The sequence below is a fragment of the Mesoplodon densirostris genome, chromosome 7 (genome assembly GCF_025265405.1).
Source record: "Mesoplodon densirostris isolate mMesDen1 chromosome 7, mMesDen1 primary haplotype, whole genome shotgun sequence".
In the NCBI taxonomy this organism is placed as follows: Eukaryota; Metazoa; Chordata; class Mammalia; order Artiodactyla; family Ziphiidae; genus Mesoplodon; species Mesoplodon densirostris.
Window position 1 is genome coordinate 7,856,752 of NC_082667.1, and position 23,473 is coordinate 7,880,224.

The 23,473-nt window shown below is 53.3% G+C and overlaps 1 protein-coding gene across 1 annotated transcript; it reads right to left on the reverse strand.

The window, feature by feature from the left end:
• Positions 1–512: 512 nt before the first annotated feature.
• Positions 513–23,473, reverse strand: CAPN1 (calpain 1). Its single transcript, XM_060102812.1, has 22 exons — positions 22,895–23,473; positions 21,881–22,148; positions 21,657–21,726; positions 21,267–21,385; positions 19,581–19,714; positions 19,325–19,493; positions 18,396–18,479; positions 17,961–18,046; positions 17,527–17,601; positions 17,228–17,388; positions 7,271–7,452; positions 6,364–6,375; positions 5,360–5,571; positions 5,223–5,262; positions 4,581–4,646; positions 4,437–4,494; positions 3,582–3,646; positions 3,114–3,182; positions 2,778–2,856; positions 2,031–2,147; positions 1,683–1,741; positions 513–1,313 (listed from the first exon to the last, which is right to left on the reverse strand). The coding sequence occupies exons 2-22, from the start codon at positions 22,145–22,147 to the stop codon at positions 1,287–1,289; spliced, it is 2,151 nt and encodes a 716-aa protein (XP_059958795.1). The 5' UTR covers position 22,148; positions 22,895–23,473; the 3' UTR covers positions 513–1,286.

Genomic DNA, 23,473 nt, shown 5'->3' on the forward strand with positions numbered 1-23,473 from the left:
CTCTACCCCCACCTCAACCTACTCTTTGTCTTATCTCTGGTAAGAACAGCTGGGATCCCAGAGGGGCTGGAGCAGCTTATATAAGCTGCGGGTGTCTGGGTCACAGGGGCAACTCCCCTCCCCCACCCGAGAAGACTTAAAGGAGGCTCTGTGTTCTGGGGAGCTTCCTGGGAGTCAGGTTTGCGCTAAGTAGGGGTTTGGGTTTGAGCCAGAGCCACATGGGCAGAGTGTGCAGGGAAAGAAGGGGTCAGGGCTTAGAGGAGGGGGGCATGGAGGACCAGCAGGGCCATGTGGGACCTCAGCAGTATGGCCCTGTCCCTGCAGCGGGGGCCCCATCCTCCCCTCCCAGATGCCCAGGACTCTAGCAGAGGTGCGAGCCTCCAGGGCGATGGGGAAGGGGATGGAGGGCAGGGCAGGGGCGGGGGTGAGGCCCTGAGCAGTCCCTGCAGGACAAGGCTTGCTGTGCCCTCCTGGGCAGCAGGTTTAGGCAGAAACACACTCCAGAGTCAAAGGTGGGGCCGTTTCCTTTATTATTTGGGGTTTCTCTGCATGGAAACATGAGACTGCCCCACCCCATGCCCAAGTGCCTCTGGCACCCCCATAGGTGGTACATCAGTCCCCACAGAGGCCCCTTTAAAATCACCAATATAAAAAAGGAGGGAGGGAGGGAGGGAGGGAGGGAAGGCCTGACCACCCCGCAGGCCAGGCCGCTCCTGGTCGGCAAGTGGGGACAGGGCTGGGGGGAATGTGGGGCAGAGGGGGGCACTGGCTCCGGCACAGGAAGGAACAGGCATTCATTCCCAGCCCTGCGGAGGACGCCCCAGCTGGGAGGGTGCTCCGCATGGCTACGTGGCAGGTGTGCAGAGCTAGTGGTTATAGTTTAAAGGCTGCAGGTGGGGCGTGGTGGGCTTGGGGGTGGAATGGGTGGCCTGTGGAGGGAGGGGAGGGGACACATCAGGATGTCCAGAGGCCTGGGGCTGTCAGCTCCCCCTGGGGCCTCATCCTGAGGCAGGAACTAGCAAAAGCTGCCTTCCCGGTTTGGCAACCAGAGGGGCTGGGGGAGTCCATCTGAGCCCGTGGCCAGTGGAGGCAGGGAGGGCCACACAGCTCTGCCCAGAACAAATGAACCGGGGCGGCCGGGAGGTGAGGACGAGGAGGACGAGGCCGCCTCCTGCTCCAAGGAAGGCACTTGCAGCTGGTGTGGCCTGGTGTGGCGTGGCGGGAAGGCACGGCCCGGCAGACGAGGAGGGCAGAGAAGCACAGCAAGGGGCTCATGCAAGAGCCCCTCATGCGAACATGGTCAGCTGTAACCACTGCCGGGCAGAGGGCGGAGAGAGGGGTCAGCCAGGGCAGAAACCCCAAGTCCGGCCTCCCAGCTCCATGGCTCGGGAGTCGCCATCTCCTCACCCCCTTGAGGGCAGGTGGGAGAGGGACCCTCCCGGGGGAGGGGGGCGGGGCACTCTCTTACCTCCTTGACCCCTGGGAGCCCAGGCTGCTGGCTCCTGTACAGGCCTCCAGGGGTCTGGCCCATCCTTCCCAGGACCCAGACACCCAAGCGTGTCCTTGCAGGACCCAGGTGGCCGGCCTTAGGGCTGGCGCTGAGGCTGCAGCCTCCAGCCCAGGAGGGTAAGAAAACACTGCCCCTGAGCACCTTCCCCAACCCGACCGGAGGACAGCCCTACCTTAAACAAGTCAAAGGTCACGACTCCATCCAGATCCGTGTCCAGAGTCTTGAAAAACCCTGTGTGTTCAAGAAATGATGACATGGGGCTGAGAACTCAGTGGGACCTTCAGGCAGGGCCAGGACCGGGCCCCACCTCCTGCCTCACCCCCACCTCCCCAAAGCCGCAAGCTCTCTCACCCTCACAGCAGGGGAGCAGCCCTTCCTGCTGCTCGAGAGCCCCCTCCAGAGTTCCCACCCAACTCCCTGTCGCCTGGCACTCAGCCTGCCTGGACCCCACCTCCCCGAGACCCTCGTTGGGGACGAGCTGGGGACCGAGCTGGAGCGGGGAGCCGACGGGGACACTCACGGAACATGGTCTCCAGCCGCACTAAGCAGCACACGAAGTTATCAAAGTCCACAGCCAGGTCGGGCTCCGAGTAGCGGGTGATGATGAGCTCGTAGAGCTTCTTGTTGAGCTTGAAGCCTGGCGCAGGAGAGCAGGTGAGGGCCAGGGAGGTGCAGCCGGGCCAGAGGGGGCGGAGAGGGGGACTGAGGCTGGGCAGGGTGAGCCCCAGGGCTGGGGGGCATGAAGACCTCCTGGGCAGGGCCGGGAGCTGGGCAAGTGCTGGTCCAGAGGGAGCCTGAGGACCCAGACTGCGCCAGGGAAGCAGGTGCTGGCCATCAGGGCCCAGGGTCCAGTTTCATTTGTTCTGAATGCCCTGGCCTCATCCTGACGTGGGACTGAGGATGAGCCCTGCACTGCTCCCTCTGGAAGCTCTGGAGGCCAGCTCCACTCCTCCCTGGCTGTGTGGCCTCAGGCCAGTCACTACCCCTTTCTGAGCTGCACTTTGCTCTGCTCAATGGGATAATAATGAAAGACCCTATCCTCATCAGGCTGCAGTCAGAACAAAAGGAAGTGCTGATAAAGCGCTCGGCTCAGTCACCAGGAGAAAAAGGCAGCAGATGGCTGTTACTGCTTCAACACCATGGCCATCACCCCCCCACCCAGGGACAAGGGCGAGTGGGCGGGCCACCGCCCTGGGTAGCTGTCAGAGAAGCGAGCCAGGGCCATCTCCCCGGGGCTCCACGAGTGCCACCAGCCCTCAGGCCTCACCTGCAGACTCGATGGCCATCCGCATCTCGTAGGCACTCATGCTGCCCGACTTGTCCAGGTCAAACTTCCGGAAAATGGACTGGGGGGGTGGGGGTGGGGGGCAGAGGGTGAGGGCTTGGCGAGCATCCAGCCCTTCCCGTCTGCCCAGGGTGGAGGGCTGACGAGGGTGGAGGGGAGAGGCCCGAAGGGGGTCAGCCACTGGGATATGTGGGCTCGGAGAGGCGGACCCAGGGCAAGGGCCTAGTCCACACAGCTGGTCTGGGAGCCGGAGCCCGGCCGCCTGCTGTGACTGAGGCTGCAGAGGAGGGGAGGGTGCTGCCAGCAGGGACCACCTACCAGGTAATTCCGGATGCGGTTCCACAGGATGTTGAACTCCACCAGGCCCAGCTTCCCGTTGCCATCACGCTGGGCGGCCGTTAAGAAGAAAACTCCACAGCTTAAACCAGGTACTGGGTGAGTGAGCACCGGGGACAGCAAGACGAGGAGGGGGAGGGGAGAAGCGGCAGGAGCCCGCAGATGGCTGCCTGGGGCCAGGCCTGAATCAGGGTGGCTGGGAGGGGCTCAAACAGAGCACCAGCCTCAGGGTCACCTGCAGACGAGGCCCTGCCCGCCTCTCAGTGGACACAGGCCTGTGCCTCGGGCCCCGCCCCACCCCGATCAATGGGAAGATGCCAGGAAGGAACTGGTCTGTCCACACTTGTCCCTTTCTCTGTGCTGCTCCTGGGATGGGTCACCCAGGGCTCTCCCCATGCCTCCATCCCAACCCAAAGCCCGGCTCAGGGGGCAAAAGCAAAGGGAGGATACGTCCATGAGATTCACCATGCTGCGGCAGGACTCCAGGCTGAAGCCCTTGGTCCGCAGGTCTTTGTCTGCAAGAAAAACCAGCCCCGACACCTCAACCCAGCCGGCTCCCTGGGCCTGCCCCGTGCTGGGCACACTGGTGGGACAAGGGTCCGGGAGGCACCATTCCCGTCCCCTGGTGTGTAAAATCTAGGCCAGTAGGTGTGTAGGGTTGTTTCCATCATCAGAAACGAGAGTTTAAGGCATTTTAGCAGTCAAGCCGGTGTCCCAACAGGCACGGCAACACCACCATTAGACCCGAGTGAAAAGGAACAGTGCTAAATAGAAGTAAAAGAAACACAGTAGAAACGTGCAGCATAGGTGGTCACGGCAGGGGTGGGGTTTGCTGCAGGCCTCGAAGGCTGAGAAGAGCAAGAGAGGGGTTCTGGGCTGAGGGAACAGCATGGACAGAGGTCAGAGGTGAGAGGTCAGAGGCGGGGGCAAAGGGAAGGTTGCAGGGCAGTTGCCTTCAGTTTTGCACATTGGGGAGTGAAGCCGGCCACCTGCCTTCTGGGAGGAAGGGGCGCCCACACACTGGCCCTAAGGTGCTGTCAGCCGGCTAAGCTTCTAATTACACCAGGCACAGCGCTGAGGCACGGAGAACAGCAAGACGGCATGAGGAGTTTGGGAGGAAAAAGGGGGTGAGCAGGCCTCAGAAAGGTGGTGGAGGGTGCCCCACCCACGAAGACCAAGGGGTTGGGTTCAGCCCAGGGTGGGAGCCGAAGGCTAGATTCTGGAGTTTGGAGAAACGGAGGCGGGGGGGTAGGGGGGTTGGGAAGCAGGACATGGGGTGGAGGGCGGCCACTCAGGGATGCTCACGTTTGCTGATGATCCTGTTGAGGATGGTCTGCAGCTCCTTGACGCTGATCTCCATGTCCTGGGGGAAGAGGGAGGATGGCACCCACTCTGGGGAAAGGCTGCCCCTCGGTGCCCCCGAGCACCCGTCCACCACGCCCAGCCTACCTCCCCTGCCAGTTGTCTGAAGAGGGATTTGAAGTTCTCATCAATCTCCTCTTCTGAGAGCACTTGCTGGATGGAGAAGCGGGGGACAGCAGGTCAGGGGCACCCCAGCCTGGCCCCTGCATGGGCAGCTGCTGGAGGCAGGGCTGGGACCACTCATCAGCTATGTGTCACTTCACCTCTGAGCCTCGCTCTTCTCATCTGTAAAATGGGAACCTGGCCCCTACTCTATCCCTGTCCATGCCTCTGTGGCCTAAATGTGGAGGGTGAAGTTCAGCTCAAGGATGAACAGTGAGGCTTTGATTCCCTGCTGCACGACCTTGGGCAAGTTCCTTAACCTCTCTGAACTTGAGTTTCCCACTGAGAGGGTAGTGACAGCACCCTGACACAGCTGTTATGGAGGAAACGGGGTGACCCAGGTAAAGAGCTCAGCACAGACCCAGCAGAGAGCAAGAACCCAGGGACCCTGTGCCATTATTACCACAAAGTCCTTTGCAAACTGTAAAGTGCGGGGCAAATGAGGGTTTAGTATTACTCTTACGGCTCCTGCCAGGAGGGGCTCTGAGCTGCCAGCCGGAGCCCAGGGCACAGGACACCCAGGGTGAGGGAGAGGAGGAGGGTGGCTGGTGGGGGCAGGGCACGTACCTCGTCAGGGAGATTGGCCTGGATCTGGTCGTCCAGCTCTCTGCAGAGGGTGGGGAGACGGGGCCAGTCAGCAGTGGTGGAGGGGGCAGGAGGGGCGTGGGGGGGTGCAGAGAGCGGGGAGGGGGGCTTCTACTCACTGGGTCCCAGCGCTCTTCTCTGAGAAGAAACGCAGCACAAAGTCGCCCTCCTTGTTGGGCTCGAAGGTGGACGGCACCACCACATACTCCCCGGGTGGCAGGCGGAAGCGGGTGCTGACCTCCCGCAGGTTGATGAACTGCTCGGAGCGGGCCCGAGACGCGTTGGCCAGGAAGAAGTCCCGCTTCAGGTGCACGGCCGGCTGGCCCATCAGCTGGCGAGAGGGAAGGAGGGAGCGGGGGCTGCAGCTGCCCACTCAGCCCACCCTTAGGAGCTGCCCCCAGACCCAGATCCAGTCCCAGACCCAGATCCAGACCCCAGGCTCCAGGTTCTGGCCAAGCAGCTGGAGAGCTGTGTCACGGCTCAGTCACCCAGAGGCTACCCAACCCTGACAAGTCATAGTACTTGTTGCCTCATCCGTAAAATGGGGGTAACAGCCCTGCCTACTGCACCGGGTGGAGGGGGAGGAGACACCATGAGGTGAATGTAGATACTGTGACACCATGAAATAACTTTTTCATTATCTTTACCCGGAGCTTCCCCTGTATCAGACACTGCAGGGCCTTTTACACATGTCACCTCACTTAACGCTCGTGACAACTCATTTTACAGACACTGATGCCAAGGCTTAGAGCCTAAGCGACTTGCTCAAGGGTACAGAACACTCAGCCCACTACCAACCGGCTCCGAACCAGCACCCCAGATGGCCTCAGCGTAAACAGTAAGACAGGAAGAGCCTCACGGGTGCGTGTCAGGTGGGGCTCTGAGGGCCAGGGTTCAAAGCCAGCTCCCTTACTTATTACCTGCTCTGACCCCCAGGAGGACAGTGCTTGCTCTGCCCACTGAACAGCGGGCAGGGGGGTGGGGGCACTGTGTTAGCCCCAAAACGAGGAGACTTCTTAGCTCTCTACGTGTGGGCTTGCCGCCGTCCTGCTCCCTCTGGGCACCATCGGGCCATGTGTGTTCAAGGGTGTGTAAATCCAGGCGAGTCAGATGCCACACCTACCTCCGGAGGGACCTGCCAGAGAGACGAGGGAAGTTAGAGATGCTTGCTTGGCCCAGGGGCAGACGCTGTGGTGTGTGCTGGGCAGTGGCCCTGAGTTCTTAAGATGAAAATGATGGGATGAGGAGACCAGGAGACAGGGTCCTGGACAGGGGCCAGTGTTGACCCAGACCTGTATTCATGCCAGAGAGGGACCCCAGCGACCCCAGGAGGGAGTCCCAGGCGGGGCCCTCTTTGCCTCTGGAATGCCCTGCACCTCAGCTCTGAACCAGAGCCTCCAGGACTGCCCCCCGGGGCGGCCAACTGCAGAGTCCTCCAGCCCAGGGAGATTGGAGGTCCACCCCAATCTGCTGCAAGGGGCTGTGGGTCTGGGCTGAGGCTGCAACTGTCCTTTACCCCCACCAGGGAGATCCAGAAGTTTCTGTCTTGAATACAGTGCGTGAAGCAGGGCCCTCCATGGCCAGCCTCGGCATACATACTTCCAAGACAGGGAGCTCACTAGTCCTTCAGGGAAGACCACTTGCCTACTTCTTTCTGAAACTGAGTCAAAGTCTTCCTCCCAGGTGTCAGCTAAGGCAGATCCCTCTGCCCAAAAGCAGCCATGCAGCCTCTAAGGACAGGGGAGAATCCCAGAATCCTCCCCTCTCCTAGCTAAACATCTTCCTCATCCTCCATCTACCCCACGGGCTGAATTTTAGGCCCCTGGCTGCCCCAGTCCTGGCGGAGGGCCTCAGCAGGTGCTTCCCGAAGGCTCAGTCTAGGGCTGCGTGCCTCAGGGGTGTGACTGGCCCCGGTGGCTCAGGATGGGTGAGCGCCGCCTTGTCCTCTGGCGCCCCTGGCGCCCCCTGGCGGAGCTCGCAGGGAGGCCGCTTTCTCTGCCGGGTGCTGGGCGATCCGCCCGCTCTCTCACCTCGTAGACAGCAAAGCCTATGGTCTCCATGTCGCGGCCAAATCGGCGCTCCCGACGGCGGTGCTTCTGCATGAGGGCGAGCAGGAAGCTGCAGCCTGACTCCCGACCTCTGTAGTCGTCGTCGTCCGGGTCATCCGTCTCCTCCAGCCGGATCTTGAACTGGGGGTTCACCCAGAAGGTGGCTGCAGGAGGTAGGGAGGCGGGATCAAAGGAGAAGCAGAGCAGTCCCCTCAAGCCTCCCCTCCCCCATGTTTTCATTCATTCATTCATTCAACAAATATTACTGTGGCCACTGTGTGCCAAGTGACAGATGTGCCACAGGGACACACAGGGTCCCTGCCGTCATGAGCTCCCATTCCAGAATGAACCAGAGGCAAAGCATGAACAAGTCAGGTTAGTTAATGGAACAATTACAAAGAAAGCAAGCTGAAGTCGGGCAGGGAAGGAATCTTCGAGGTGACATTTGAGCTGAGACCTGAAGGGGAAGCCCTGGGAAGCCTAGGCAGAGGGAGAAGAAAAGACCCACACCTGGGGCTCCAGTGAGCACAGGGGATCCAGGGAGGTTGGCAGACGTTGGGGGAAGCAGGGTCGGTGATAAGAAGTGTGGATTGAATCAAAGAGCAAAAGGACTCCCTGACAGGTTTGCACTGGGAGGGGCATGATTGGATCAGGATTTTAGAAGGTGGCTGCAGGAACTTCCCTGGTGGCGCAGTGGATTAAGTCTCTGTGCTCCCAGTACAGGGGGGCCGGGTGCGAGTCCTGGTCAGGGAACGAGATCCCACACGCATGCCGCAACTAACAGTTCATGTGCCACAACTAAGGAACCCGCCTGCTGCAACTAAGGAGCCGTCAAACTGCAACTAAGGAGCCCTGGAGCCACAACTAAGGAGCCTGCCTGCTGCAACTAAGACGTGGCACAACCAAATAAATAAATATTAAAAAAAAAAAAAGAAGGTGGCTGCTGTGTGGACAGTGACTTAGAAGAGGGCGAAAGAAAGCAGGCTCTGAGAGGAGGCCACTGAGCTGCAAGGGCTGAGGGGGACTTGCATTTCTGGCAATTTAGTGATTCAGCTGCCTGAACAATCCTCCTGACTAAAACAACCAAGTGCTGCAAAACTTCTTCTTTTTTTTTTTTTTTTTTTTTTTTTTGCGGTACGCGGGCCTCTCACTGTCGTGGCCTCTCCCCTTGCGGAGCACAGGCTCTGGACGCGCAGGCTCAGCGGCCATGGCTCACGGGCCCAGCCGCTCTGCGGCATGTGGGATCTTGCCAGACCAGGGCACGAACCTGTGTCCCCTGCATCGGGAGGCGGACTCTCAACCACTGTGCCACCAGGGAAGCCCCCAAAACTTCTTCTTAAAGGCACCAATAAGTCCAGCATTTCCCCCTCCCCACATACAAAATTAACATTAATCAAAAAGATAGATAATAAGCAAGGATGTGGGGACTTCCCTGGTGGTGCAGTGGTTAAGAATCCGCCTGCCTATGCAGGGGACATGGGTTTGAGCCCTGGTCTGGGAAGATCCCACATGCCACGGAGCAACTAAGCCCGTGCACCACAACTACTGAGCCTGTGCTCTAGAGCCCATGAGCCACAACTACTGAGCCTGTGTGCCACAACTACTGAAGCCCACACACCTAGAGCCTGTGCTCCACAACAAGAGAAGCCACTGCAATGAGAAACCTGTGCACTGCAACAAAGAGTAGCCCCCGCTCTCCACAGCTAGAGAAAGCCTGGGCACAGCAATGAAGACCCAATGCAGCCAAAAATAAATAAATTTATAAAAAATTTAAAAAAATAAATGAGGATGTGGAGAAATCAGAACCTCAGGCATAGCTGGTGGGAATGTAAAATGATGCAACTACTTTGCATAATAGTCTGGCAGTTCATCAAATGGTAAAACACAGAATTACCATATGACCCTGCGATTCCACTCCTCTGGGGGGGGTGGTGTCTGTATATCCAAGATTAATGACAACATACACCCACACAAAAAACATGTGACTGTTCCAAGTAGCATTATTTATAATTGCCAAATGGTAGAAACAACCCAATTTAAACAAAATGTGATATAACCAAACAATGGAATAGTATTCAGCAATTAAAAGGAATGGAGTACTGACACATGCTACATAACATGGATGAACCTTGAAGACATTATGCTAAGTGAAAGAAGCCAGTCACAAAGGACAACGTGCTGTATGATTCCATTTATATTAAATTATTGTTGGGAACAAGCAAATTCAGAGAGACAGAAAGTAGATTAGTGGTAGCCTGGAAATGAGGGGGAGGAGGGGCTTGGGAGTAACAGCCAGGGGGTACAGGTTTTCTTTTGGGGGTAATGAAAAGGTTCTAAAATTGATGTGATAATGGGTGCACAGCTCTGTGAATATAATAAAGGCCACACTGGATTTTACACTGTAAATGGGTGAATTATGTGGTATGTGAATTATATTTCAATAAAGCTGTTTTAAAACATGGAAACTGGGAGCCATGAAAGGTAAATAATGCCAAAGGATTTCTGCAGACTCCTAGAGGTCTTGAGTCCTGCCTGGGCTCAGGGGCAGGAGATGAGGTCCAGTAGGAGATCACAGCCATAAAACTGGAAGCTCCGTGAGGAATGCCAGCAGCGTAAGTGTGAAAGAAAAATAAAACCACTGGGAGGAAGTGAAACATTCCCTGAGGATTTATAACCACAAGCCAGCCTTCTCATGAGCTTGCAGATTTAATTCATGCTGCCCATGAGGTAAAAAAAAAAACCTTAAGGAGAAAATTTATTTTTAAGAGTCCTGGGTTGGGAGTATCCCAGGTGACTGGCACAAACACTAGAGGAAGTTAACTTCATCCAATAACTCAAACAACTCCTGAAGATAAACTTCTAGGTCAAAAAAGCCAAAAACCTCAGAAGGCTGAGAACCAGCAGCCACAATGGATGAACCTCATGATGGCTGAGAATGAGCAGCGATGAACAACAACTCACCAAGACTTCAGATACTGAAATTATCAGACACAGAATATGAAAGACTAGGTTTACTATACTTAAAGAAATAAATGAGATGCTTAAATATATGAGCAAGAATGAACAGATTAGAAAAAGAGCCATTAACACTTCCAGAAATAAATTTTTCAAGTGAAATTAAGTATTTGTTGGAACGATTAACCAACAGCAAAAAAGAAAATTAGTGCATTGAGAATGGATCTAAAGAAACTACCCAGAATGCAATCCAAGGAGATTCAGAGATGGAACGTTTAAGAGATGTTAAGAGATCTGGAGGGTTGACTGAGGAGGTCCAGCTTACATTTGATTGGCATTCCAAAAGGAGAAAATAAAGAGAGTAGGAAGGTGATATTCTAAAAGATCATGGCTAACAATTTTCTAGAATTGTTGAAAGACATCAATCTTCATACTCAGGGAGCTCGACCAATCCAAAGCATAATAAAAAGAAATCCCCACCTCAACACATCATGGTCAAATTGTAGAATATCAAAGAAAAAGAATCTTAAAAGTGAAAAAAGACAAACCATTTCAGAAGGCATGGTAGACAATCAGACTCCCGACTCACATAGTGACAGTGGAAGCAGAGTGAAGAGTAATAGCATATTCAGGGAAGTGAAAGTAATGTCAATTCAGAGTTCTATATCCAGAGAATTCTCAAGAATGAGCACACTATAAAGGCATTTTATACAAGTACTGAGAAAGTTTATCACCAAAAGACCCTCAGTAAAAGAAATTCAAAAGGATATATTGCAGACAGACAGAAAATGATCTCCGATGAAAGGTCTCACCATTCATGAGAATAGTGAGCAAAAATACTGATATTATGTGGGTAATCAATCAAATACGGGCTATACCAAATAATGGGGATGATGATGGTGCTTAATTTAGGACAGGCAGAAAACTGTTAAGAATTAAAATACTAGCTAAAGATAGCAGATTGAACAAAGGGAGGGTGTGATCCAACTTAAATACTCTCAAGTCTTTACATTATTCAGGTGGAGGGTAAAGATACTGATCGACTAACTTTGGAACTTATTAAGCAAGCCCTTCTGTCTTCCAAACTCAGAGGGAAAAACTAGCAGAGGGAAAAGAAAAAATTCAATCCAAAAGAAGGCATAGCAGGAGGGACAAATCAAAAATGCATAGTAAGTCTGCTGAAATAAATACAAATATATCAGTAATCACTATGAATATAAATGGATTAAACTTTCCAATCAAAGGACAATGTTTTCCAAATTCAACTATTAAAAAAATCAATTATATGCTACTTATGAGAGATAACTAAAACACTGAGCTATAGAAACGGTATAACAAGACATACCACAAAAGTACTAGCAGTAACTAACAGAAAACTGCAACAGCGTAGTAACACAAACTGAAACAGACTTGAAAGTAAAAAGAATTATTAAAGATGAAGGTGGTCACTAGATAGTAAAAAAAAAAAGTTTAATTCACTAGGAACTTATAACAATTTTAAACTTGATGTACCTGGCTCAACATATGCAAAGAAAAAGAACTGACAGAAATAAAGGGAGAAATTGGCAAAGCTAGTAAGATGGTGTGAGATTTTATTATCCCTCTTCCAATAATGGATAGATTAAGCAGACAAAGTAATCAATAAGTTTGATATAATGAACAATTATAGAAGATTCCCCCTAATATTCAGAGAACAGTATACTGGTCAAGAGAACAGACTCCAGGTTCACACTGACAGGGTTCAAATCCCAGCTTTGCCACTTATTAGTGACTTTGGCAAATTACTTAATCACTGTGTCTCACTTTCCTTATCTGTAAAATAAAAACTCACCACATGCTGGGCCACAGCACCAGCTTCTGTTTATTTCAAACCTATGATCTCATATAGATCATATTTTCTGACTGCAAGGAAATTAAGTTAAAAATCAACAATAAAATAATAACTGGGAGGTTTGATTATCGATTCAATCTCTTAAGTGTTACAGGTCTATCCAGATTTTTTATTTTTCTTGAGTCAATTTTCGTAGTTTGTTTCTTTCTAGGAATTTGTCAGTTTCATCTAGGTTATCTAATTTGTTGTCATACAATGGTTCACAGTATTTTCTTATAAATCATTTATTTCTGTTGGGTTGATAGTGATGTTCTCTCTTTAATTCCTGATTTTAGTAATTTGAGTCTTCTATCTTTTTTCTTGTTCAGTTTGGCTAAAGGTTTGCACTTTTTGCTGAGCTTTTCAAAGAACCAAATGTTGGTTTCATTGATTTTTCTCTATTGTTTCTCTGTTTCATTTATTTGGCTTTCTTCTGCTTGCTTTGGGTTTAGTTTGCCCATTTACTAGTTTCTTAAGGTGGAAAATTAGGCAATTGTTTTCAGTTCTTTCTTTTTTAATATAGGTACACAGTGCTTTGATTACTATTCTATGTGATTTCTCATTTACATTACTATTTCTTTTGATAAACTAACTCATTCTACGGGGCCAGCATTACCTTGATACCAAAGCCAGATAAAAACATCACAAGAGGGCTTCCCTGGTGGCGCAGTGGTTGAGAGTCTGCCTGTCGATGCATGGGACACGGGTTCGTGCCCCAGTCTGGGAAGAGCGGAGCGGCTAGGCCCGTGAGCCATGGCCGCTGAGCCTGTGCGTCCGGAGCCTGTGCTCCACAACGGAAGAGGCCAAAACAGTGAGAGGCCCGCGTACCGAAAAAAAAAAAAAAAAGAACTACCATGACATCCAGCCATTCCACTCCTGAGTATTTTTCCAAAGAAAATGAAAACATTAATTCAAAAAGACAAACACTGGATGATTTTGTTTATATGTGGAATCTAAAAAAAACAAAACAAATGAAAAAACACAGCTAAACAGTAACAGAGTCAGAGATACAAACAGATGGTTGCCAGAGAGGAGGGGGAGAGAGAGAGAAGACAAATAGGTAAGAGAGATTAAGAGGTACAAACTTTCAATTACAAAACAAATGAGTCACAGATATGAAATGTACAGTGTGGGGAATATAGTCAGTAGTTTTGTAATATCTTTGTATGGTGACAGATGACAACTAGATTTATTGTAGTGATCGTTTTGAAATGTACAGAAATATCGAATCACTATGTTGTGGACCAGGAACTCACATAGCATTGTAGTTCAATTATCCTTCAAAAACAAACAAACTCATAGGAAAAGAGATCACATTTGTGGTGATCAGAGGCAAGGGGTGGGGGCAGAGGGAATTGGATGAAGGTGGTCAAAAGGTATACATTTCCAGTTTTAAAGTGAATAACTGCTAGGGCTGCAATGTACAACATGATAAATAGAATTCACACTGCTATACATTATATATGAAAGCTGTGCAGAGAGTAAATCCTAAGAGCCTAAGAGTGCTCATCACAAGGAAAAAATACACTTTTTCTATTTCTTTAATGTTGTATCTATATGAGATGATAGATGTTCACTAAACTTACTGTGGTCATCATTTTATGATGTATGTGAGACAATTCATTATGCTGTGCATCTTATACAGGGCTGAATGTCAATTACATCACAATAAAACTGTAAAGAAAAAAAAGACGTCATAAAATAAAGTCTAAAAATAAATCCAAAGAAAGCAGAGGAATAAGATAACAAGCAAGAAAGCAAAGATTAATAATATAGAAAAAAATACTAAAAAGGATCAATAAAGTAAAAAAATCATTTCTATTTAAAGACTAATATTGACAAACCCCTCACAGGATTAATAAAAACAAAAGAGACAATGCCAACAAACAACATTATCAATAAAAGAGATGATATCATTACAGAAGAGGTATTGTATATTAAGCATGACTTCATGCTAATAATTGTGAAAACAATATGCAAAGGATAAACTTCTAGAAAATAAAACTCATCAAAATAGTCTCAAGAGGAAATAGAAGACCTGAATAATTCAATCACCATTAAAGATACTCAATAACAAAAGTTAATGTTCACACAAATAAAAGAGCGGGCCTGACAGCTTTATAGACCAGTTCCACCAAACATTCAAGCAAAAACTCATACCCACCTTATGCAAACTCTTCTAGAAAACAGAAAAAGAGAAAACATTTCCCAGTTCACTTTACCAGCCAAATACAGCACCAATACCAAAACCAGACAAGGTAAGCATGAGAAAGGAAAACTACAGGCAAATCTCAGTCATGAACATGGATGTAAAATTATTGTATAAAAAAAGTTATGTCATGACTCCGTTGTTTCTATCTCAGGAATGTAAGGTTAATTTAATATTAGAAAAGTGATCAGTGTAACTTACCTTTTTAACAGATAGAAGAAAAAAGCTAATCTAATAATAAAGTATTTAATAACATTAAGCTTCATTAATCTGATAAAAGGTGCATACAAAAATGAAAACAAGGGCTTCCCTGGTGGTGCAGTGGTTGAGAGACCGCCTGCCAATGCAGGGGACACGGGTTCGTGCCCCAGTCCGGGAAGATCCCACATGCCACGGAGCGGCTGGGCCTGTGAACCATGGCTGCTGAGCCTGTGCGTCTGGAGCCTGTGCTCCGCAACGGGAGAGGCCACAACAGTGAGAGGCCCGCGTACCGCAAAAAAAAAAAAAAAAAAGGAAAGAAAACAAGGGGCTTCCCTGGTGGTGCAGTGGTTAAGAATCTGCCTGCCAATGCAGGGGACACGGGTTCGAGCCCTGGCCCAGGAAGATCCCACATGCCATGGAGCAGCTAAGCCTGTGCACCACAACTACTGAAGCCTGCGCACCTACAACCAGTGCTCCACAACAAGAGAAGCCACCGCAATGAGAAGCCTGCGAACCGCAACGAAGAGCAGACCCCGCTCACTGCAACTAGAGAAAGCCTGTGCACAGCAACGAAGACCCAAAACAGCCAAAAATAAATAAATAAATTTATAAACAAAAACAAAAACCCAGAGTAGAAAAGTTTTTAGTGATGAAATCTACAGTCAACATTTACTAGTAAAAACTTTTCCTTTGAGAGAGGGGTAATACCAGGACATAGCCAGTGCTAGTCAGCATGCTGCAGGCCTGGCCAGCACACTAAACAAGAAAATGCAACAAAAATAATAAGAATTGGAAAAGAAACAAATTCATCACTATTCTCAGGTGCTATACTGTCAGTTAGAAAAGCAAAAAGAATCTACAGAAAAATGAGTAAAGTTAATTACAGTTTAACAAGTTTGCTGGATACAGAATAAACTTAAAAGGTCAGCTGCATGCTACAGTATCAGCAACTACTTGGGAGAGGTAATTTTAAAAGAGATACCATTTACAACAGCAACAAGATGATAACGTATCTAGGAATAAATCTCAACAGATGTATAAGCCCTTTATGATGAAAGACATTAAAGAAGGCCTAAATAAATAAAGAGATATACCACATTCTTGGATAAGAAGACTCAAAATTGTAAAGATATCAATTCTCCCCAAATGGGTCTACAGAGTCAATCCAATTCCAAAGTAAAATCTCAAAAGGGCTTTTTGTAGAACTTGGTAAACTGATCCTAAAATTCACATAGAAAAAACCAAAAAAAGCAAAGAGCACGAAGAGCTAAGAGACTCCTGAAGAAGGAATTCATCCTGTCCAATTTCAGGACTTATAAATCTATAGCTACTAAACCAATGCACTCTTGGCCGTGGGATAGGCCAAGGGACAGAAAAGCAACTCAGAAACAGACCCGCACATACAGTGGGAACTGTATGACGGGGCTGGTGTTGCAGGGCAAGGATGGACTTCTCAATAATTGGTACAGGGAACAGTGGTCATCTGTTTGGGGAAAAACTGAAATTAGATCCCTGTGAGGGAGAAGAATGCTTGAAAACAGAGGGCTGTGAGCCAGCCTGAGAACTGCAAAGGGGGCAGGTCATGAGAGCAGAGCTGCAGTGGTGGACGCAGCACAGCCAAAGCTGGCCAGTGAGACGCTGCAGCACCGGGGTGGGGTGGAAGCTGGACTGGAGGGGGTTAAACACTAAACTGGAAGCGAGCAAGGAAATGCCGAGGGAGGCACTCCTGAGAAATTTCACTTTGACGGGGAGCAGAGAAATGGGCCGGGGAGTGGGTCGAGAGACGGCGACTGTTCTGAGGCAGGCAGTTCTCTCATCACGACACGGAGTGCGAGGTGACAGATGAAGGAGCGGGAGGCTTTCAGAGTGAGGGAGAAGGGAGTCTGGAGCAGAGGTGGGGGGTCCCCACGAGCAGGGACAGTTCTGCCACTGTCCCAGGCGGCAAGGCAGCAAAGGCGGGCACAGGTCCAGACAGGCTGGGGGATTTGGGGGTGGGAACGGGACGGGTGTCCCATGAAATCAGATGAGAGTGACAGTGGAGGCAGGTCTGAGGAGAGAGTGGGAACGTACTCATAGGAGCTGCTGGGGTCATGCAAAGTGCACGACTGAGGTTTGTGTCTGTGAACTTACAGGGAAAATGCTGCCCCAGGTGTGTAACTTCTCTCCAGGCACAGTCAGTGGTTCTGGAGCCGGTGGAGAGGGTTCAACTAGGGTTATGGTTGTACCAGGGAAGAGGAGCAGAGGGACCCAGGGGCCGGGAAGCTCGAGCGTTTGCAGGGGGAAGATTAAAATGGTGACTCCAACCTGGTAAGGATGAGGACTCTAGCCTGGCAAGAAGAGAAGGCGAGATGGGAGAGGAACGATACCCCACGGATCTAGACACCCAGGGAAAGGTGACAGAGAATCAAGGAGGGAGACAGTGGGCCAGGAGGAAGGTCTCGGAATGAGGAGTGACAGGAAGGTGGCTGGACAGCAACGAAGCCTTCTCCCCTTGTCAGCACTCTGGCTCAGACCCCAGCAAGGGAATCAAATGTGGCTCTTTGGAATTTACAAGGACATTCAATATTTCATCCTCAAAGCAAACTCGCGAGGTCAGCACAACTACCCCTACCTTACAAGCGAGGAAACTGAGGCTCAGAGAGAAGACATGTCCGGGGCAGCACGGCCCAGACCCCGCCCCCCTGCGCCCTCAAGGCCAGGTCACCTGGGTAGTTGCGGCAGCCCCCCGCGGTGCTCCCCCGCCGCCAGGTGCCCTCGTACAGGGTGGTGTTCCAGTTGCGGAACCTCTGGCTCTTGAGTGTGTCGGGCGTCAGGTTGCAGATCTCCAGGCGGGTGAACTCACGCAAGAAGTCTCGGAAGGACATCCTAGGGGGTGTCGAGGTGAGAGGTGAGCCAGGGCCCCCAGCCAGGGCACCGAGGGACGTGGCACAGCTGGGTTTGGGGGGATTGGGAGCTGGGGTGCCTGTCCCCAAGAATGGCCAGACTGAAGAGGGGGCTGCTCACCAGAACTCCCCGTCCTCCATCTTGACCCGGAGCTGCTCCCGAACATAAGGGTCTACGCTGGTCCACTCCGGGGAGCTGTGGGGAAAGGGCACTGCCAGGGGCTGCCGGCCACTGACCTGCCCAGCCTCTGTCCCCGAGGCCTGTCCTCCCCTGGCCCGGGTCAGGAGGCCTCCTCCAGGCCAAGTCCAGAGATCCCAGTCCCAGGGGTTGTCTTACAGGGGCCGGGTCAGATGCCCCGAGGATGCTCACAGGCTGGGCACAGAGGCCCACACAGCCTGAGCTCTGTCAGGGCAGCCCTCAGACCCAGTCACATGCAGATGGGCCCCTCTGTCCAATCCCGAGCCCACCCTGGGTTGGCAGAGCCCCCAGCAGAAATGCCAGTGGCACTGAACAGCCTCCCCCAGCCTCCCTGGCCAGTGTCCGCGGCTCCTCACCCGTCACTCCAGGCTCCTGTCCACTCCACCTCGCCCCAGGGGTTCCGCATCCGGATCAGGTTCACCATCTGGCCCCGGTAATTCACCTGTTCCCCAGAGCTCCCATCAGTGCCTGCTTCTGGAACACACTTTTAGCGCCCCTTCCCTCCACCTCACCCTCGCCGAGCCCAGCTCAGCACCCAGCACCCACCATGGAAAGAACAGCTGAGAAGCCTGATGGGGAATAACCTGCTGAGGAAGGCAACTATGTGCACAAACTAGAGTAAGTCAGGGTGGCACAAGATAAACATCTCTGGATGAGAGTCCCCAGGAGATAGAAAAGGTGCTGCAGGAGGTCAAAGGAAGAGTCGGCCTCTCCCACAGCCCTGGCCACGGGCCAGAGAGACTAGGAAGCAGGAACGGCCCTAAAGGGAAGACCTCCACGTGGGGAAGTACCTGCTTGGCCCCGGTCACAGAGTAGGCGTGGCCCTTCACTAGCTTCTTGAAGGTGACAGCCTCCATATCCAGAATGCTGGAGATCTGCAGAAAGACACACATACTATGGCCAGTGTTCCCATCCCTGGTCAGGAGATGAGCCCCGAGTCTTGGCGTTCCCTTGCACACACAACAGCTATGGAAAGTGACAGGCAGGAACCCTGACCCCATCTCAGCCCCTCGAAGGGGTGCTTCCTGCTACTCCACCAATGTTACCACTGGTGGCAGGGCCTGGGCACCCCACTGACACTGCTTTTGGCCAGAGCTGGCCAGACCCTATGCAAACATGCATGAACACATACATACAGGCATGCATAGCCCCTGGCCTCACCACAGAGCCACGAGGTCCTCAGAGGACCTCGTGTGGAGGGAAACAGTGAGGCGGAGAAGAGGGCCGAGAACAGACTAGAGTCGGGTGGGACTGGGGAAGAGCATGGGGGCGGGGTTAGAGTGGAGGAGGCAGTGATGGTGGGGGTGGAGGCTGAGATCAAGGATGAAGGAGGTCTGAGGATGAGCCGTGGGAACAGAAAAGCAACTGAGGGAGTGAATGGAGTACGGGAAGAAGCGGGGGCTCACGGGAGCCGGAACTAGAAAGGAGCTGAGGTCTGAGGCTGCAAACTGGAGAGCAGACAGGCAAGGCCTTAGACGACAGGAACAAGGAGCTGAAGTCAGGAAAACAAGCTGAGGTCTGAGGTTTTGGGGACCAGGATGATGCCAGGCATGGAGGTGGAAGATGGGACTGAAGTGATGGGCGAGGCTGGGTGAGGATCCAGGGATGGTGTGAGGTGAAGGATGGGGTCTGGAGCCAAGCCTGCAGCGAGTCTGAGGCTGGGCTGGGTAGGGAGAGGGAACCACTAGGAGACTCAGGTCACAGGATGGAGCACACTCACATCAATGGAGCAGCCCAGCAGGGAACCTCGCTCCAGCGCCTTGAGGATGATGCTGTAGAGGTCGCTGGGCGCCTTCCGCAGCTCGTACCATTCGGTGACCCCACCTGTGAAGTCCTCAAAGCCCTCGGAGGTGCTGCCTCCTGAAAGGGCCTCATAGCTGCCATTCACCCTGTGGGAGGCCCCGGTCAGCGCTCTGTACCAAGCGGGACCCCACACTCTGGGGGTGGCCTGGAGCTCTCGCTGGGCCCCTACTCACTTGGCATAGGCCTTCTCCAGCAGGGCACTCCAGAACTCGTTACCTTGGGCAGAGTGCACAAACACCAGCTTCCCGTCCTTGGTGGGCAGCAGGTCATCCACCACCACGTCCACCCAGTCCCCAAACTGCCACAGCTGGGGGAAGAGGAGCACAGTGAGTACCTGCTTTGAGATCCCCCGGGCCTGAGCTCAAGCCTCAGCAGCTCTCCCACTTACTAGATACCTGATTCTAGGTCATATAATCCTAGACACGGGATCTGAGCAAGTTATCCTCTCTGAGCCTCACTTTCCCTGTCCACAAAAGGGAACAGCAATGCCTTCCTCATGGGAAAACTAAAGAAGATTAGGAAGGCAGTTTTTAGGGCAGCATTGTTGATATTTTTTGAAACAGACCAAGGTGCCTTTTTAGGTATGGAGAGGTTGCAAAGCCCTTGGGCCTTGGCTCTCCCGGACCCTTTTAAGGCCATGACCCCTGCCTTTCCCCCTCCCCATTCTAGGCCATGGGGGTGAGGTGGGGTGTGTGTGTGTGTGTGTGTGTGTGCGCGCGTGTGTGTAGGGGGGGTTGCGGATACCTATGTAAATTAGGTGTGGAATGAAAATGTGTCATCCTGATCCTTCAACCACAAGGTGGACAGCAAACCGCAGGGTTTGCTTCATAGATGCCTTGAGGGGCAAGTTTCCCAGAGAGGTAGGAGTCGGCCCACCGAGGCCAAAAGTGACTCAGTCCTACGGCACTGTCATTCGGGGCTGTGTGTGTGCGCGCGGGGAACAAGGGGGCGAAGGGAGGAGGTACGCCCACCGCACTGTCTGTGAGGGAGTGAACGGGCCAATCAGAGGCCGGGGAGGAGCGGATTGGAGGAGTGAGGGGAGAGGATGGGGAAAGGGCGGTGAGGCCACGCCCCGGTGGGCCAACGCTGGCAGGTGCCACACTTGGCCAAAGTAGTTGTCACCGCACGGTGGGTCCTGCAAGTCAAGCCGTAGGCGCCTGAGGCCGGTGAGGACGAGGTAGGGCAAGGGGCTCCCTGGCTAGGTGGAAGGAGAGGACACTGGGGCCAGAGATTCTCATCCAGGCTTCCCGGGGGTGTGTCTCTCCCAAAACCAGCCTACTGAGAATTCATTAGTGTGATTCGAAAAATGGGCCCTGTGCTCAAACAACATCAGGAAACGCTGGTTTAAATAGGCTTAATCCCGAGTCTCTCTTTTCTGCAAGGCTCTCTAAGAGGCTGGCGATTGCCAAAGTGCAGGCGGAGTTGGGAGTGGGTGGGTGGGTGGACTGATGCCAAGGGTGTAGATGGCCACATGTGCTGGCCGATTTTCCCCGGCAGAACACTCTCTGTTTCTCAGATAGGGAAACTGAGACCCTGAGGAGGAAAAGGAGTTGTCCCACAGGATATAACACAGAGATCTTTCTACTCTTCTAAGCACTTTTTTCCCCCCGACGTGCACAAGCATCCAGGAAAACTGCCAGCCAAAATACCTGCCCAACCGTTTCACACATGACAGATTTTCACACATGACAGATCAGAGGTGGAATCAAGAGGTCAAATACAATACTTTCGAGAGGGAGGACTGGCCCTGCAAGGTGTGGCCCTGAGCCACCCTAACTTCAGTGTCCCCACCAACTCCAGTGCCTGCTACCCCTCTCTCCCTCACCCCCCTTGCCCAAGGTGCATGTGGGGCTCCTCACCTGGAAATGGAAGATGCCGACATAGCCATCCTGGAAGCTTTGGCCATGTGGAACTACTCGGTGCAGCAGGGTGTCATTGAGGGTAAGGGAGGCGATGGCCGCCAGGAGCCAACAGTCCCCTGGGATGGGAAAGAGCCACGTCAGGCCTGCTCTACCAACCTGCGCCCAATGGTGCACACGAGCGCCATGCTGGGGAGACGCTGGGGTTCCCTGGGCAGAGTGCCCCTCAACTTACAGAAAAGACCCAGGAATCTGGGCAAACCAGCCCCAGCCCCAGCCCTGATAGCCAGAGCCTGCTTGGGCTTGCAGAAGGGAGGGGCTGAGGCAGAGCAGGAGGAACGGGTATAGGGAACCGCTTCGGAAAAATACTCAAAACGCCCCGGGGCCTACCCAGTGCTCCCTGGCAGATGTCTGTACGGGTGGCTCCATCCACGATGAACTGGGGGTTTGAGAACAGCTCCTGCAAGAGACCCAGAGTCCTGTCTCTGGGCCAGCCCCTCCTAGAAACTGGAACCCAGGTATCCCAGACCCCACTCTAGGGACCTGGAGTCCTATTCCCACTCCTCACCCCGGAAGGGTGTAAACTGAATCCCACCCAGGGTGGCCCCTCTCACCGTGGGACGCTTCCACTTGATGCCATAGGTTTTGGAGGAGTTAGGGCCCAGGTCCTTGAAGCCCAGGCTCTGGGGCACTGGGGGGAAAGCCTCATCACGGAAGAGGGCCCCACTCTGCAGGCAGTGAGCCCGCAGCTGATCATAATCCTGGCCCAGGTACTTGATGGCGTTTTCATGGCGGCCCAGGCCCAGCTCCTTGGCCCGCTGCTTTTGCACTTGTGCAGACACCCCGGTGCAGTACACCGGAATGATGACCTCCTCAGCCATCCTGTGGGACAGATGGGCCTGCTCAGAACCCAGGCCTTCCCAGGACTAGAGCTGGGGCTCCTGTCTGCTAACACTGCCCTCCAGCCCGCTGCCAGCCTTCCTCCCCACACCTGGGGTTTCCCCCCCTCACTGTTCCTCTCACTGAATCAGGGCTGCCACCTCCCTTTGCTCCCAGAACCCTGGAGAGGGGGCTTCCCATCCCCCCAGGTATGCTAGCCACCATCTCCCTACCCCCACCCAGTGCTACCACCTCTCTTTTCCCAGATGCCCATTGTCCTGGGTCTGCAGTCCTGTGGTCGGCCAGTCAGGGTGGGGAAGGGCGGAGCCCGAAATAATAACACAAGGAACCAAGACGGTGGAGACCCCAGGGAAGGCCTCTTTGACTGTTTGCCTGCCTGTAACCCCCCTCCTCAAACTAGCCGAGCTCCTGTACACTGGCCCCTTTCCCTGGCTTGGGGGCTGAGTACTCCAGGCAGTTGGGGTCCCCCTCCCCAAGCTCCTGAGACAGGTTGAATGATCAGGGTTGCTGCGCCTCAGTCCTTCCCCTCCGGCCCTCCTCCAGCCCAGCACAGCCCGGCCCCTGCGGGCAGTGAGCAACGCAGGCTGGGGCGGGCGCCGGAGCTGTGCGGCTTCCCCAGCCCCCGCCCCAGTCCCAGGCACTCAGAGAGCCCGGGGTAGAGGTAGCCCCTCAGCCCGGGAGCAGCGGCCAGGCTCCGGGAACAGCGGCCCGGGCACCCACCTCCTTACCTGGGGGAGGAGTGTTAGGGGGGTCGCTGCGGTCCCTGCGGCTGGCTTCCCCGGTGGCAGCTGAGGACAGGGCCCAACCAGGAAGAGCGCTCCTCCCCGCCCTCCTCCCGCGGCCCCTCCGCCCTCCTCCCTCCCTCCCTCCCTCCTTCTGCCCCTTCTCTTCCTCCTCCTCGGGCTCCAACCCCGCTTCCTCTCTGCCCTTCCTTATCTCTCGGGCACCTTCTCAGACTATCTCTCTAACTCACGGCGTCTCCCCGCCCCTCCCTCCGCAGACGCCGGGCCAACTGCGCGAGAGGACAAATTAGTAAAAGGCAGAGTTGTCCCCGGGGAGGGGCCAGCCCCAGTCTGGGTGGGGAGGGCTGGGGCCCGGACGGGAGGGCACCGCGGGGGATGGGGAGGGAGAGGACAGGACAGCCGGTATTTTTAACCAGGGGCAACAGCTCGAGTTGCAGGGCCGGGCGGCCCCACCCCACGCGGCGCCCCCAGAGGGCATTCCCGGGAGTCCGGCCCGGCAGCGCCGCCGCCCGCAGCCCGGGTCCGTCCCCCCGGCGCCCCTCCTCCGCGGGGCCGCAGCTGTCC

Excerpts from the sequence above, each read along its gene's own strand:
- CAPN1 (XM_060102812.1), bottom strand. The coding sequence starts at position 22,147 with ATGGCTGAGGAGGTCATCATTCCGGTGTACTGCACCGGGGTGTCTGCA. Across the intron at positions 19,715-21,266 it reads TCGGCATCTTCCATTTCCAG|CTGTGGCAGTTTGGGGACTG; the intron begins GTGAGGAGCCCC and ends CTCTTCCCCCAG. Across the intron at positions 4,495-4,580 it reads TCAGACAACTGGCAGGGGAG|GACATGGAGATCAGCGTCAA; the intron begins GTAGGCTGGGCG and ends CTCTTCCCCCAG.